General features: G+C 36.3%; 1 protein-coding gene across 1 annotated transcript; it reads right to left on the reverse strand.

Moving 5' to 3' along the window:
- Positions 1-8260: 8260 nt before the first annotated feature.
- LOC140888723 (uncharacterized) lies at positions 8261-12738 on the reverse strand. The gene is made up of 7 exons (XM_073296420.1): positions 12471-12738; positions 12071-12110; positions 9936-10482; positions 8864-9764; positions 8580-8711; positions 8429-8537; positions 8261-8279 (listed from the first exon to the last, which is right to left on the reverse strand). Exons 1-7 carry the CDS (start codon positions 12736-12738, stop codon positions 8261-8263), a joined length of 2016 nt encoding a protein of 671 aa, XP_073152521.1.
- Positions 12739-13675: the final 937 nt, after the last annotated feature.

The raw sequence follows: 13675 nt of genomic DNA on the forward strand, positions 1-13675 counted from the left end.
TTTTGAGTGTTGGGGAAACAAAAATAATAGTAATTAATATTAGATAATAATATTTCAAACATTTAATAAAAATAGAGACAAAAACTTGTTGGTTTTGAGTTCTGGGAAAACGAAATTCATTATTGGGTAATATAAAATATTTGTGGTTCAAGTTGCGATATATGACCCACCACCGATTCCTATTTTTTCAATTTATGCATAATCAACACATTAATCGTATTTTGATCCGATAATGAATTTTTTTAGCCTTGCTAGATTTTAAGGGAACGAAAGTTCAATTCATTTTGTTTTCTATTTTTTTTACTAATGTCCAATGTCATATCTTTTATGAACTAATTGAGAATATTAAAATGTCATTCTTCACTATATGCAAAACATGTCAGTTGTATGTGAAATTACATATGTACGGTACACCATATCGTTGTTTATCTATAATATTTTTCAATCACCTCATCTTAGCTTAGTGAATAGGCATCTACACTCCGATTTCATAGCATTAATTAAGTGAATTGAGTTCATATCTAGCTACATGACATTTTGTGAAATTTTTATGCCCCTGGAACAATTTTTATATGGTTGAAATTCTAACTTTTGCACTGCCCAATATTTTTTTTGGCAAAAAATGATTTATAAAAGTTACGACCTCTCATTTATTTGACAATAATTCTACCTATCACTTCGTATCGACGGTTCAATATTCAGCTGAATATATTCTGTAAAATTCACAATCATGACTTGTTAAGTTGTTCATGTATTTTTTTCCCCAGGGGGAGCAGTTTCTTTCTTATTTTGCATTTAAAGGAACTATAGCTTGTATTACATTCGGAAAGAAACAAAAAATTTAACAACTAGAAATACCATAATTATTCAATCAAATTAAATAAAAATAAAACTATTTAAAATTAAGTTTATCTGTCATAAAATGACATATTTTAATCTAATCATTCCATCTGTTAATGTTTTTAGGTTTCAAATCGGGCTGAACAAAGTCCACACAAGTCCCACTAAATCAAGTCTTTGTGATGATTTTAGCCCGAGATATGGCCCACCTATGTCTGCGTCTGGGCTAATTGATATTATCCAATTTTGATTTCGTTGGAATTGAGATTTTAAGTCTACATTTCATTAGATCCTCCATTCTAACTCTCGAAATGAGAATTTTTAGGGTTTTCAAGAGCGTCCCTACTGGACCTTTCAAAATGACGTATGATAGGGGTTTTCTAGCTTTGGGACCTACTGTGACGGCGGAAGCGATGGACTTATATTTTTGGGAGACTTGTCAACAACAACCATGAAAGAAACGGTGTACGTGATTGTTATGTAAAATAAGGCAGTGTTGTGTTTCGTGTCGTAACACCAAAGACAACATAGTGCAGCGGAAATTTAAAGCATAAATAAAACACAAATAAATAATTTTGCACGAGTATAGAACTCGTGCGGGTGCCTTAGGGCTAAATATCACTAGTAAACGTAAGAATAGTCTTACAAATAAATCCTAGTGATTTTACGAAAAGTCATTAAATTCTAAATTCCTCAACAAGTTGAGAAATCAAACTTGCATCCTAAAATACAACATAGTATAAAAGAAATTGGATGCAACTCCCGTAGCCTAAATTGAAGAGACACAAAATCTTCAACAACACAGTTCCCACAGTGTTGTCTTTGATGTCTTCAACACGAACGGCGACACGGGGACAAGCAACAACAAAGGTTGCAAACCTTGCTTCAGAAACTTCGAATCCTTCAATGGAATTCTTCAGAGTATGCGCAGTGTATTGTAGTCTGAAGCGTTACTTTTCTTGTGCGTGGAAATTTCCTTTTATAGATCATCATCAAGGCTTTTTAAGATTTCCTTAGATAGAGTCCTACAAGAATAGGTAACAATCTTTTAGTAGGAAATAAACTCTATCAAAACATAGAAATCAAATCATGATAATATCAAATTGTATTTTATCAAATAATCATATTATCAAGACATGATTTAAACTTGGCAAATATATCTTTAACATATACGAGATATACATGGAATATTTATCAAATAAACTATATTTGTCTAGAAAGCAAAATCTTCTAATTTCCAATTAATTAGGGCCAAAATATTCAAGGAATAAAATTCCTTTCAATCTCCCCCTTTTTGCTTTCTGGACAACACATTGCACAAGTATGAGATAATCATAAACTCCCCCTGAGTTTAAAAATCTTCTCCCCCTGAATTTTAAAGTCTCCCCCTGAAGTGTTGTCCCTCGTGTCGTAACACGGTGGATAACATGGACAATAACTCATGGGATTCTTTAATTCATATATCAGAGCATAAGTGGGGTAGAAGATGTTAGTCTAGTTAACACATATATGAGCAATTAAGGCACGTAACTAGAACGAACAAAAACAGTTATATTAAAATCAGAATGAAGCAAATAAAGAGAAGATGAGAGAAGAAGCAAAATCTAAATTTGATCACTATCAGAACTATCTTGATCAGAGGCTTCATTCTCATCATCCTTAGTTCCAGATGGACCAGCTTCATCTTCATCTTGTGCACTATCTCCCCCTGTTTGGCCAAAAATGTCAAGTTGTCTCCGACAATCAGCCAAGACCGTGTTATAGAAGGCAATGTCTTCCTGAGCTTGAGCAATCTTTTCCTTGGCACGAGTCATCAGCAGCTGAATGGTGGCAATTGTGAATTCCAGGGTAGTAGGAGTAGGCACTGTTTCTTCAGTATTGTCACCCGTGTTGGCAACACCGGGTGCAACGCCAGCAACAACAGCAACAGGAGAAGGAGGGGAAGTCCAGGGCAAATCCAGAACACGATTTCCCTTGAGAAGTCCAGCTGCTAACTTTAAAATCTCAGGTTGATTAGTGAGATCTTCTGTAATATTGCGGATGAAAGCCTGAGATTCCAATATGCCATAGATCAAAGAGGGATAATGGAGCTTTGTAGATTTGAGTCCTCCATCAGCAAATTGGGGCACAGTCTTGAATACCATCTTCCCAAAATTAAAAGGACTCCCAGTCCCAATGGCATATAAAATGACCGCCTGCGGTCTGGTGATAACTGTTGAATTGGATGAAGGAGTCCAATTCCTGACAGCTATCTTATGCAGCACAGAATAAAAGGAGGTGAGCTTGGCTGCAGAAAAATGGTCAGAGAAGTTTTTGACCATACCACCAGTGAGAACAGAAATCACTTCGTTGATCTCTGGAGGATTGCCTTCATCAACGTCTGGGGTGGAATAAAAAGAGTGATAACAGCTGGAGTGAACTGAACAACCTACCCCGAAGATACACCAATCCATACTTTGCAGATTCTGGATCTTCAATGCTTTCAGTCAAGTTGGCGTAGAATTCCAGAATCACCCTCTTACAGTAGGGTATCACAGCCACAACAGTAGAATATAGCTGTCGAAGCTTCAAAAATTCAATGAGATTGTACCTATCATAGGAACGGACATCAATATTCCTCTCATCCAGTAGACCTCTGTGAGCAAGGAGAGGCCAAGTTGCAGCAGCATCACCAGAGTAAAACATGAGAGAATGAGCAGCATTCATGTCATAGTCCTCATCAACAGTGTTGTCCTTGGTGTTTACAACACCAACAAAAACACTGACATCAGCAGAAGAAACATCCTCTTGATCCAGAGGGTCTTCATCAGCATCCATGCTGGAAACATCCTCAGAGTCTTCTTCTTCTCCAATATCAGCACTCTTATCAGAAGAGTCAGCAACCAAATTGGCAGAGGAGGAAGAGGAGGAAGAGACAGAATCTTGTTGGGCTTTGCCTTGTGCAAACTCCTCCATCATCTCAGCATCAGGCTCATCATCGGAGAGATGAGCAGAGGGAGGAACAGAAAAGGACCCCTTTCCTTGCTTGAGGCTCTCCAGGATTTGAGCCAAGGTGGCATCCTCATCAGAATCAACACTTTCTTGAGGGGCAGTAGCCGCTGGAATGTCCTTAGAAGGGACATGATCAGAAGAGTTTGAATCCTCGCTATCAGAAGTGGATTCAACTATCGGAGCGGAGGCAGAGGCAGCAGCAGAACTAGAGGGTTTCTTCCTCGCCACAAATTCAAAATTGGCATCATCAGAATCGTCGTCCGAGCTGCGATCTTCTTCAACCATGGATATGCGGGGACCCTTGTAAAAACGCTTGGACTGAGTAAAGTCAGGGTTGTAACCTGCCTTCCTTTTAGATCGGCGTGCCATCGGTGGAGGAGGATTAACCTTATTCAAAACGGAGAAATCAGGAGGATTCTCCAAATCAATTTCGTTCCCTGGTTCTCCAGGCATGAGAACATCGAGAGGAACAGGTTCCATTGGAACTGGAACTATCGACATAGAAGAAGTGGAAGATGGGTTTTCCGGTGTTGTAACACCGACAGCAACATTTGGTTCTTTGTGACCCATCTCGCTTCGGATATCTTGAGGATCAAAGTCTGCCATTGCAATAAAATTTGAGAGTGAGAGAAGGGTAGGGTTCGCAGAGAAAAGCAATCGGGAACAAAGAATTGAGAGAAGATGATAATGCCCGATAATTATTAAAACCCATATATATAGTACCCTTATCTCGAACGGTAACAAAATCCTAACAAACCCAAAATTACCCTAATCCTTGATCTCCCTACAGTTACAACGGTAACTTTCCTAACGAACCAAAATTAAAACCGAGATTAAAGAGATAAAATCCCATAAATAAGGCAATAATTCAAGATACTTATTTCAGCCCAAATCTTCCAAGATTAACTCCGCATCGGCTTAACTCCACTGAAACAAAAAATCATTCACAAAAATTCAATTTTTAGTAAATAGGGTAATTCATCAAAATTTGTCTATTTAGAACCTTACCAAAAAACAGATCCCTATTTGCAAAAATGCATATGCATGGCCTATTTTATGCCTAAACAGAGTGTAACATAAAATAAAAATGCAATCACATGCGAAACAATATGTTGACAAGTGTAATGTTGCCTCTCGTGTTGCCAACATCATCAACAACACCAAAGTTTTTCAAAAGAATTTGAATTTTGCACACTTGATTACCCTTAACAGACAAAATTTCAGAAGTGGTAGCTTTCACACTAATCAAACGGTCTTCATTGGACTCAACTAGGTAGCTTTTTCCATTTTTTTTTCCGATTTGACAAAGTTTGTTTTTATGACATTGGTCACCAAACTTCATAAAAGATTTTAACACTGAAAGTGCGAGACCACCTTTCACATGGAACAAGAACATGGAATACATGTACATTCCTCAACTACTCGGTGGTTTGATCAGAGTTCTAAGCCAAAAGGGTCGGTGTGCCAAAAAGATTTTTGCAGAAAAACTTGGCATCAATTGAATCATTGTAACAGAAATTCAAGCACTACACAAAACAAAATGAGTGCAGAATGCCTAAAATCCTAAAATTCATGACAAGTAAAACAACAGTGTTGTCGGTAGTATGGTAACACCGCAGACAACACGTGCAAAGGATTATAATACACACATGCTGAGAGACCTCCGAAGAGTTGAAAATCTCTCATGATCTAATGCTTTAGTAAAGATGTCTGCCAATTGGTTATTGGTTCCAACAAACTCCATTCGAATCATACCTTTTTCCACCAAATCTCGAATAAAGTGATGACGAATGTCAATGTGTTTTGTGCGTGAGTGTTGAACTGGATTTTTTTATATATCAATAGCACTCGAATTATCACAATAAATAATGGGGGGTTCACTCTTAAAACCATAGTCTTCAATCATTTGGTTCATCCAAAGAAGTTGTGAACAACAACTTCCGGTTGCCACATATTCAGATTCAGCAGTCGAAAGTGACACACAATTTTGCTTACGACTATATCATGAAACCAAATTATTGCCAAGGTAAAAACACCCACCCGTAGTGTTCTTTCTATCATTCACATCACCAGCCCAGTCGGCATCACTAAAACCTACAAGGTTAGTGTTGGTTTCCCTTGTATACCACAATCCCAAGTCCAATGTACCCGAAACATATTTCAAAATTCTCATGACAGCTTTTAAATGGGTTACCTTTGGATCAGATTGGTATCTAGCACATAAACACACACTGAACATGATATCAGGACGACTAGCAGTCAAATACAAAAGACTCCCTATCATGCTGCGATACATGGTGTTGTCAACACCAGCCGCAACACTGTCTTTTCCTAATTTTTCACTCGAGCCCATAGGAGTTTTCATGTTCTTAACATTCTCTTTGCAAAACTTTTTCACCAAGTTCTTTGCATACTTACTTTGACAAAGAAAAATTCCTTCATTTGTTTGCTTAACTTGCAATCCAAGAAAAAAGGTTAACTCTCCTACCATGCTCATCTCGAAAGTAGAAGACATACATTCAACAAAATTATCAACATGCTTTTGAGAAGACGCACCAAAGATAATGTCATCCACATATACTTGACAAATAAGAATTTCACCTTTGGTCTTTTGAATAAAAAGGGTTTTGTCAACCTCACCTCGTTTGAAGCCAATTTCGAGTAAATACTCGGTCAACCTACCATACCATGCTCGTGGAGCTTGCTTCAAACCATAGAGTGCTTTCTTCAACTTGTAAACATGATCCAAGTGATGTGGATCCTCAAAACCTTTGGGTTGCTTCACATACACTTCCTCATTCAAAATACCATTAAAAATGCACTCTTCATATCCATTTGATAAAGTTTTATACCCATATAACATGCAATAGCTAGCAACAGTCGGACTGACTCAATGCGGGCAACAGGAGCAAAGGTTTCATCAAAATCAACCCCCTCAACCTGCGTATACCCTTGAGCAACCAACCTTGCTTTGTTCCTAATGATGTTTCCTGATTCATCGGTTTTATTTTTGAAAATCCATTTTGTACCAATGACATTACCATGATCAGGTGGTGGAACCAAAAACCAAACATCATTTTGGACAAATTGCTCAAGTTCTTCATGCATGGCATTTACCCAAAATTCATCATTCAAAGCATCATTGACATTCTTGGGTTCAATATTGGAGACAAAACAGGAATGCATTACTTGAGAGTACACGGAACTCATGCATACTAAACCAACCATCTTGCGATAATCAACTTTGTCCTTACCTCGAGTCTGCCTTGTTCCATGAACATCTCCAATAATCTGTGATGAAGGATGATTCTTCTGTATCTTGCTTGGAGGGTTCTTTTCAGTAATCATTTCAGCTTCCTCACTATCTTGGGAATTTTCCTCATGAATTTCTGAAGGAACCAGTGTTGTGTTTGGTGTTGTAACATCTGGGACAACACTGTGTTCTTCGGGAGGAATTTCCAGCAAGCCTTCAACATCATCTTCAGCAGTTTTTCCCTTGAGATCTGCACCATCATCAAAAACAACATTAATGGATTCCATCATTGTTTTGGTCCTAAGGTTATACATCCTATATGCACGACTATTAGTAGAATAACCAAGGAACAAACACTTATCACTCTTGGAATCAAATTTTGCTAGGTGATTTCAATCATTCAAAACATAACACACAAAGCCAAAAATGTGAAAATAGTTAAGATTTGGTCTCTTTCCCATGAGAATCTCATAGGAAGTCATTAAAGAACCACTTCTCAAATAAACACGATTGGAAATATGGCACGCTGTGTTCAATGCTTCTGCCCAAAATCTCTTGGAGATATTTTTTGAGCTCATCATCACCCTAGCCATCTCCTGCAACGTTCTATTCTTCCTTTCGGCAATTCTATTCTGTTGAGGAGTTTTTGGGGCAGAGAACTCTTGTGAGATGCCCTTTTTATCACACAAAGAAGAAAACAATGAGTTCTCAAATTCCTTTCCATGATCAGTTCTGATCCTTGCTACAGTCAAAGTATATAGGTTAGTAATCTTGGTAAGCAATTTCTTAAAAACATCAAAAGTGTCTGATTTTTCTCTAAGAAATCTTACCCATGTAAAACGAGAAAAATCATCAACACATACCAAAGAATACTTTTTACTTCCATAACTTTCGACTTCCATGGGACCCATCAAATCCATGTGCAAAAGTTCAAGACACCGTGTTGTCCCACAGTGTTGTAACACGGGATGCGCAACACGGGTTTGCTTACCTTTTTGGCATGCACCACAAACATATGGAACACCAGTCTTTAGATTTGGAAGACCTCTGACAGCTTCAAACTTACTCAGATTCTTTAGGGTCTTAAAATTCACATGTCCAAGTTTTTGATGTCATAGACTAAACTCATCAATCTTTGAGTGTCTACATGCCAATTCTTCACCTAGTTGGTAGCAGTTATCCACTGATCTTGTACCTGTGATAACACAACAATTAGCATTATCAAAAATTTCACAAGTATTTTTATCAAACTTCACATGCAAATCATCATCACACAGTTGACTAATTGAAATTAAATTTGCATTAAGTCCTTCAACATGTAAAATGTTGTGAAGCTTTGGAAACCCTTCCACATTGAGTGTTCCTTTGCCAACAATCCTTTCTTTTGCACCTCCTCCATAGGTCACTCTACCACCATTCTGTTCAATGTAGTCAGTGAGGTGATCTTTCAAACCTGTCATGTGTCGTGAACTTCCACTATCAAAATACCAATTACCTGCAGTATGAGCTTTCAAAGAAGTATAAATAACAAAACATCTGACATCAGGCTTTTGAACCCAAACTTTCTTCACAGTGGGCCTCTTTTTGCCAGTATTGCTCTTAGTGTTGTGCAACACGAGGGAAAAAACTTGCTTAGATTCCCACAAAACATAGTCATTCTTCAATTTTCGACAAAAAGGCCTGATATGGCCAGGTTTGAGAAATAATGACACACAAAAGGACGTTTCCATTGTTTTGGCTTTGGGACAGAAATATTTTTCTCAACAATGGGTTTCTTACCTTTCAAGGCAGTTAAAGGATGGTTCAAGAAATCATTACCTTCCTTCACAAACAATGGTGTTTTGGAAGATTCACCAGTTTTAAAAACACTTTCTTTAAAACCAAGTCCAAACTTATCATTCTTACCCATAGTCAAAATGGACTCAAGTTTGCTCGAACTGGAATTAAATTTATCAAGTGTTGTTTTTGCTCTTTCAAGTTCAGAATTCAGCAACCCTAATTCGAGATCTTTTTTACTCAAGAGAATTTCTAATCTAGCCATAGCAGCTTTCAATTCAGTGTTCTCTTTTGTAAGAGTTGTGTTCAATTGATTCCTCTTGTTCCAATCACAGTACAATTCTTCATAGAGTTTTCGAATACCTTCCAGAGTATAAGGATCATCTACATGTTCTTCATGATTACTGAAATTATCAAGGTTAGAAGAAACAAAACAAATAGATTTTTGAACAGTGTTGCGTCTAGGTGTGGCAACACCGGAGTCAACACCGAGAGGATTGATCTGAAAATTTTTCTTACTCTCCAGTAAAGCAGTAAAAGATATTAGATCAGCCTGTTCAAACTTTTCTTGTTCTTCTTCAGAATCATCATTACTCAGAGAAACATTCATACCTTTTCGAAGGAGATTTGCGCATTCATAAGCATAGTGACCATATCCCTTACATTCCTTGCATTGAACATTATCAAAATTTTTGCTTGATGACTGGACCTTACTATCATACCTTTGACGAGGTCCTCGAGTAGAAGCAGGTTTTTGAGGCTTCTCTGAAGTAGGCAGTCTAGGAAAATTTGAGGATTGTGCACTTTTCACATCCTTCTTTTCTTTCATTACCTTGAGATAATCAGTAAATTTCTTCGAGATCAAGGCAATAGAATTTTCCTCAAGATCAGAATCCTTTACTTCCTGTTGAACTTCAGCAAAATCATTGTAAATATTATTAGATACTTGAAAAGCAATAGACTTACCTTTCGAGTCATCTTCGGCTTCCAACTCCATCTCATAGGTGCGAAGAGAACTAATTAACTCATCCAAACCCATTATAGATGTATCTTTGGATTCATCTATAGCACAAACCTTGGTGTGAAATCTTTTGGGAAGTGAACGAAGCACTTTGGATACAAGTCTCTCGTTCGAAATAGGATCGCCAAGAATAGATGCTTCATTTGCAAGACTCTTCAATCTTCCATTATATTCCATGATGGTCTCTGATTCCTCCATTCTCAATTTTTCAAATTTTGAAGTTATGAGACGCATCCTTGTCTTCTTGACACTTGTCGAGCCTTCACAGTGAGTTTGTAGTTTCTCCCAAGCATCCCTAGCACAAATACAAGTACCAATTAAATTAAACATGTTCATATCAACCGAAGTGAACATAGCATTAAGAGCTTTAGCATTATAAATAGCCGCAGTATTCTCTTCGACTGTCCATTGTAATCTTGGCTTTGGTCCTGGAACATCATCATCTCTCATAGGTGGTGTCCAGCCATCAAGAACACGTTGCCAAGCCCTGGATTCAATGGATTGAATATACATGCTCATCTTCAATTTCCAAGGGCCGTAATTCGTTCCATCCAAAATAGGTGGACGAATTGCACTTGTATACGGAGTGTCCATAACTAACCTGTAACACAAACCAGGAACACACTTAGTAAAGTCAAGTGGTGGCTCTGATGCCACGTGAAAGAAACGGTGTACGTGGTTGTTATGTAAAATAAGGCAGTGTTGTGTTTCATGTCGTAACACCAAAGACACACAGTGCAGCGGAAATTTAAAGCGTAAATAAAACACAAATAAATAATTTTGCACGAGTATAGAACTCGTGCGGGTGACTTAGGGCTAAATATCACTAGTAAACGTAAGAATAGTCTTACAAATAAATCCTAGTGATTTTACGAAAAGTCATTAAATTCTAAATTCCTCAACAAGTTGAGAAATCAAACTTGCATCCTAAAATACAACATAGTATAAAAGAAATTGGATGCAACTCCCATAGCCTAAATTGAAGAGACACAAAATCTTCAACAACACAGTTCCCACAGTGTTGTCTTTGATGTCTTCAACACGAACGGCGACACGGGGACAAGCAACAACAAAGGTTGCAAACCTTGCTTCAGAAACTTTGAATCCTTCAATGGAATTCTTCAGAGTATGCGCAGTGTATTGTAGTCTGAAGCGTTACTTTTCTTGTGCGTGGAAATCTCCTTTTATAGATCATCATCAAGGCTTTTTAAGATTTCCTTAGATAGAGTCCTACAAGAATAGGTAACAATCTTTTAGTAGGAAATAAACTCTATCAAAACATAGAAATCAAATCATGATAATATCAAATTATATTTTATCAAATAATCATATTATCAAGACATGATTTAAACTTGACAAATATATCTTTAACATATACGAGATATACATGGAATATTTACCAAATAAACTATATTTATCTAGAAAGCAAAATCTTCTAATTTCCAATTAATTAGGGCCGAAATATTCAAGGAATAAAATTCCTTTCAAACCATTATAAGAGGAAATGACGGCGGAAGGGACGACTCGCATTGGTTCGAAAAATTGATGAGTTCTCTTATGAACGATAACCTCAACAAATTGCAAGTCAACGTCAATGCCCTTTACAAAGGATTGACGTTTAATATTGTTGTTGTTGACAAGTCTCCCAAAAATAATGTGTAGCACTTGGAGTATATACTGAAAGCTATCAAAAGTATAGTCAAAAGTTTGGTAAGAAATTTCTTACTTGTGATGTGTGTATATATATATATATATATATATATATATATAATTATTTGATTTTTTCAGAAAGGTGAGGTGTCTGCGGAGAAGGGGACCAAGGAGATGACGACTTAAGAGAATGGTTCCCCTAGGAAACAGAAGGGAGTCATTGAGAGGAAGGAAACTCACGAAAATGGTTCCCCTGGGATGGAGAAGGATCTCAGCGGGCTTCTGAAAAGGCCAGCCTTGCCACTGAGAAGGGGGCCCTGGGAAGGGTCAAGTAGATAAGTTTGGTTCGGAGGTCGCTGCTGGCGGGTGAGTTTTTTTGTTTGCTATAAATGTAAATAAGGGATAGCTAGGTTTATTCAATCAAATAAATAAAGGATATTTAGATTAGATTAATGAGGCAGAAGAACCTAGTTGGGTTTGAGAAATATCTGAATTTAAATTGATCTTTAATATTGTTTTCATTGATATGAGTAGATTACCTTAAATTTTTAGTTGGAGATAACTTGTTCTCCTCCAGTACTGAACAACGAATAAGCACCATTAGTTCTAAAGAAGATCATCGAATCCTACATTTCAATATATTCATAAGGCTACAATCCATCTTAAGATGAAAAACAAAGTACAAAATACTTGCAAAAATTCATAGTTTTAATTTTAGTAATGTGAATAGTGGGGCCGTCAGTTATATTGTCATCTCCTACCTGATAAAAATCAGCATATGTAACTCTTGGATAATTTTCTTTTATTTATTTTGTTTTCTAAAGAAGATCACAACACAAAATAAATCAGTACAAAATACAAAATCAAGGAACTAATCAGCATTCAGCATGCAGTGTTTCTTAATGTTTCAATATCCGACAAGATCCAAAAACAATGTACCACAAAGATCAATTGCTATTTTGAGCCCATTATTTGCACCATACTTGTACTCAGCCTCATTCATAATTGAACCATTAGGACCCTGTATTTGTTTTTGCATCATAAGTGCCAGCATCGTGCCGCCTACATCGACCACCTGAATTAACTCGTGAGATACACACCGTAGTTTAGTTCGTGTTGCATCGTAAAAGTTAAATGCAATACTTAACTCTAGTTTATTTGCATCATCAAAACTCTTTACAATGTAAGTATGAACCCTAAAACACATTGCATAACCCCAGGAGTTGACTAAATTAATTATAATAAACTTAAGCCAAACGAAACATGATGGGAGGATGGCAAATTTTCCCACAAGTTCGAAGACCCGTGGGAAAAACTTGAAACGGTGTGAGTATGAGAGAGTTTCTTCAGGTTTGATTTTGAGTTCTTGGATTTTTAAAAATCTCCAAAGCATATTGGGGCTGGTATGAGAATGTTTTCTCCATCTCCGAACTCGTCCAGACCACGACAACAACAACAACAACAACAACAACAACAACAACAACAATGACGACAATGAAACCGAAGTATAAATTTTTAAGTTATCAAATTTTATTAAATGCTTGAATAATATATAAATTATACTAAATATAAAAATAATAGGATTTATTAGTTTGTAATGTGTTTATGCATTATATATAATGGATAACATAATTTTTATAATATAAAAATATTATTGATTACGTAACATAAATAAAACATTAAGATTAACAATGTATATTATTATTAATTTGATTTTTTTTTTTGAGAAAAAAATTTTTTTACTAAAATTTGATATATAATATTCTATTTTAAAAAATAATTTTTATTTAATTAAAAAACTCTTGATTGATAGGGTTTTTTTTATTCAATATATTGTGATTAAAGTTAAATTTTAAATTTATAATCGAAAATTTTTTCGCCAAATTTTTTTTGTGTTTTACAATAAATTTGACTAACAATATATATAAAAATAAAACTATATGTATATATATTCGGGTATGGGGATGTGATAGTAATTAAGTCATCGCGGGTATAGAAATGGGAATTTCCAATTAAAAATAATGGGGAATGGAGCGGAGATGGGGACGGATTTTGTATTCGGAAATGGGGATAGGAATCTTCATCCTTCAGCTATAAATAGGGGACATATGTCCAACAAAAAAGACACAACACAGAAGACTGAA

Source organism: Henckelia pumila, chromosome 3 (genome assembly GCF_033568475.1).
Source record: "Henckelia pumila isolate YLH828 chromosome 3, ASM3356847v2, whole genome shotgun sequence".
Lineage (NCBI taxonomy): Eukaryota > Viridiplantae > Streptophyta > Magnoliopsida > Lamiales > Gesneriaceae > Henckelia > Henckelia pumila.

Bases quoted from the DNA above. Each gene is read 5' to 3' on its own strand.
- LOC140888723 (XM_073296420.1), bottom strand. From the start codon at position 12,738: ATGTGTTTTAGGGTTCATACTTACATTGTAAAGAGTTTTGATGATGCA. The intron at 10,483-12,070 runs GTAATCTACTCA...TTTGTGTTACAG, and splicing joins TCTCCAACTAAAAATTTAAG to GTTAGTTATGGACACTCCGT. The intron at 8,712-8,863 runs GTAAGAAACCCA...AATCTAAGCAAG, and splicing joins TCCTTTAACTGCCTTGAAAG to TTTTTTCCCTCGTGTTGCAC.